At 31.2% G+C, this 3361-nt stretch overlaps 1 protein-coding gene across 1 annotated transcript; it reads right to left on the bottom strand.

Annotated features, from left to right (window-relative positions):
- Positions 1-242: 242 nt before the first annotated feature.
- HELRODRAFT_172599 (hypothetical protein) lies at positions 243-1449 on the bottom strand (the record flags this gene model as incomplete). Its single annotated transcript, XM_009019264.1, has 3 exons — positions 243-482; positions 819-1015; positions 1083-1449. 3 exons carry the CDS (start codon positions 1447-1449, stop codon positions 243-245), a joined length of 804 nt encoding a protein of 267 aa, XP_009017512.1.
- Positions 1450-3361: the final 1912 nt, after the last annotated feature.

Below are 3361 nucleotides of genomic sequence, written 5' to 3'. Positions count from 1 at the left end.
TAGGTTAATGTTCTTCGTGATGTCATTCAGTTGATCGTCTGCATCCTAACTCCAGTCCAATCGGTGTTGTCCTTGGCTACATGCGCGTTCAAGGATTTATTTCAATTGAAGGTTTCGGGGTTTAAATTTAAATAAGTAAACTTCTAAAATATTATTAGCCCTATGATTAATAAATTAAATTTTTTTAAACGTTTTTTACTACAAAACTTTTGCAACATTTTAAAATTATAAAATCTAAGAATTCAGACATACGAACCAGAATTAAAAATGATAAACTGTTTTGTTATAGGGCCATATAAGTTGTTGATGAATGAGATCGTCTTCTTGTAGGCTCCTTGCTGCCACACAAAAATCCACTTGCCTCTTTCGTTCAAACCAGAAACATCCAAGTTGACACTGCTCAAATAAGGAAGAGCCGGGTCAATATGAGTCCATGGAGCATCGCATGTACGACCCACGACAATTGTACCGTTTGGGGTGGTCTGAAAAGTTTTTATAGCTTTTTTCATCTCAAAATAGAAAATTAGGCAAAATGTAAATGATCAAAATAAACAATTAATGTTGCTCGGAAGTCCTCAAACATTTGTGAAAGGCTGCGATTATTACTATAATCATAATGATAGCAAGTACGAAATATTTCTTTATATTCCTGTGCACAAACATTAGCTTCAATAATTAAAAAAAACTATCGAAATGAATTAAAAATTGTTTTGTGTTAAAAGCGTCAGTATAGTTAATTTTTTTTATAAACTATAAAAATAATGTTAATAACAACAACAATAACGATGTTAATAACAATTCATTGATGAAACATTTACCTTCAAATAATCGACCAGTTTTCCAGCATTGATTTGATCTCTCCAAACATCAAAAACCTGAAAATCATAGGGCAAATGATCATGGACGTTTAATCTGTACACGTTCACACCTCTATTGTCTACCGGCGTGCAACCATATTCAGGTAAATTTGGTGTATCCAAATAGCCCCATGAAATTACATTCAAGTAAACCGGCTCTATCAAAATTTTCATTTTCGCCAATTATATTTTAAATTTAAGAATATTTTCTATTTCAGCACTTACTGGTGGCCAGGTAGATGAAGCAGTTCTGTTCAACATTCTTGTAGAGGCTATCAGGAACGTCGTTGATTTGATAGCAGGAGACATCAAACGCATTGAAACTCGTGGAGTTTGTAACATTGACCTGAAATGCGAAACATGGTTCAGTGGCTAGTTGACATGCGACGCTGCACAGTTTAATGTATTTCCTTCTTTTGGTCATTTTCATCGAAACATTATTATTGTTGAAAATTAAAGTTTTGTTCACTGAGTTGGAGCACAGAGGCACAATGTCCCATGCCAACTTGTTGTACAACCTACCTGATTGGCACAACAAACAGGCTGATAAAAAGTAAATGATAAATAATATTAAAATGTAAGATTTGAACATCTTGAATTCGATTCCAAAAGTGTAGTTCCGTTTATGTTTTATTTTATTTTATATTTTATTAACTTTTTAATAAATACTTTTCTAAATTTGCAAATATTTTTCAAAAAATCATACGCCACGAAAGAGTAATGTAGCTAAACTTGCATACGTATTTCTCAGTTGTTTAATTGCAAGGCACTTCACAATGATTTGCTAAATATTAAATGAAGAGTCTGTCTATTTAAATTAAATTATAAAGTATTCAGCTGATTATATGAATGGAAGAATTAAAAAGAAAGGAATAATTAATGATGAAACGAAAAGATAGTTGTATATTCTGTTTCCAATGTTTGTCTTGCTTGCTTCATGCTATGCAACTTTACGGAGCGCTCTTTAAAAACTCTTTAAATTTTTTTGGTTAGTCTGTAATTCTTTCTATGCATGGGTGGATTTTTGGCAGAGGAAACCTTTGTTAATGTTTGAAATTTTGAGTTAGATTTGTTAGAGCTTTTCATAGTGTATCTTAAGAGGTTTTGACGTTTACTATAGATATATATCCATATTATATATATATATAGATATATTTATATATATATATATATCCCTATTATATATATATATAATATATATATATTAATAACATGTATATATACCCATGTTAATTACAGATATTCCATCAGTGTTTATTTGAATTCATTATTTTTTTTCTTGGAAGTCAAAGATATTTTTTGTGTTTTGTTGTTTAAGTCTATGGCTATATGAATTGTTTTTTGCTAGTTTATTTTGTTTTTTTTGTCTCGGCATTTCAATTTTTTCCGTCTTTCGATCCCACAATCCTTGCCGGAGTTGATCCAGCATCCGCCAGCAAGTTTCATTCCGGATACAGACAAAAATCTCTGATGTTCATAAAATATAAAATTTGAATTGTTTCAGATAACTTTTCAATAATTTTAGTTTGTACATTTCGAATGTACGAGTTGTAAATTCTGATGCTAATGATTGAAGTCTCATTTTCATTTATTAATTGAGATTGACTACTTTTACGCGCAAATTGGACTCAGATGGACAATTTCAACAACTTACGTCATCTCCCTACGTCATCATCCAAACCTTCATCGACATGATCATTGTCCTCATCTGATTGAAAATGATTTAATCATGAGTAGCTGATAACCACAGGAGTACATTTTACTTTTATAACAACATCTTCTCTTAAAAATAATAATTATCCTCAACTTATTGCCCCTGACTTTTCTAAAGCTTTTGGCACTCTTAATCACCTTTCATTTTTAAATAAGTTAGCCTCTCTTCCTCAGCTTCAACTAGCTATCTGCCTTATATCCTACCGTCACTCAGATATTCAACACACTCGATTCAAGACTGTTCAAGAAAGTAGAAATTAACAACAACCACGTCATCCATCCTCTACTACCACCAATTAAAACTACAACACACAACCTTCGTCAAAGCTAGCACAACTATCAAGTCGTCACCCAATCAACATATCAGGAAAAGACCTTCGTCACGAAACACCTCAAACATATTAGCACTCCATTAAACTTTATAATTTACACAATCTTGTATTTTTTTTACTTATCGATCATCTCACTAACTCGCTTAGTCTATATCTAGTCCATCAATAAATTACTTTATTTATTTGCTTTTTTATACCATCACTTTATTTTATTTCCAATACTTTTAATGTTCAAATATTTTTCTTTCTCCGTTTTTTCTTTTTTTTTCTTTACCATTTTAAGCTACTGCCTCGCATGCTGTAACAGTTTCTACATCTGTCAGATCCTGATTTTTTAAAGAATAAGAAAAAAAGTATAGTGAAATATCTACTAGATTTGATAACTAAAGTAAAAACAACAATAAAACGTGTATCAGCTATTGAAAATATATGCACAAGCGATGTGAGTCTTTGCACTTT

The sequence above is a fragment of the Helobdella robusta genome (genome assembly GCF_000326865.2).
Source record: "Helobdella robusta unplaced genomic scaffold HELROscaffold_24, whole genome shotgun sequence".
Lineage (NCBI taxonomy): Eukaryota > Metazoa > Annelida > Clitellata > Rhynchobdellida > Glossiphoniidae > Helobdella > Helobdella robusta.
This window is presented reverse-complemented; position numbering and strand designations above follow the sequence as displayed.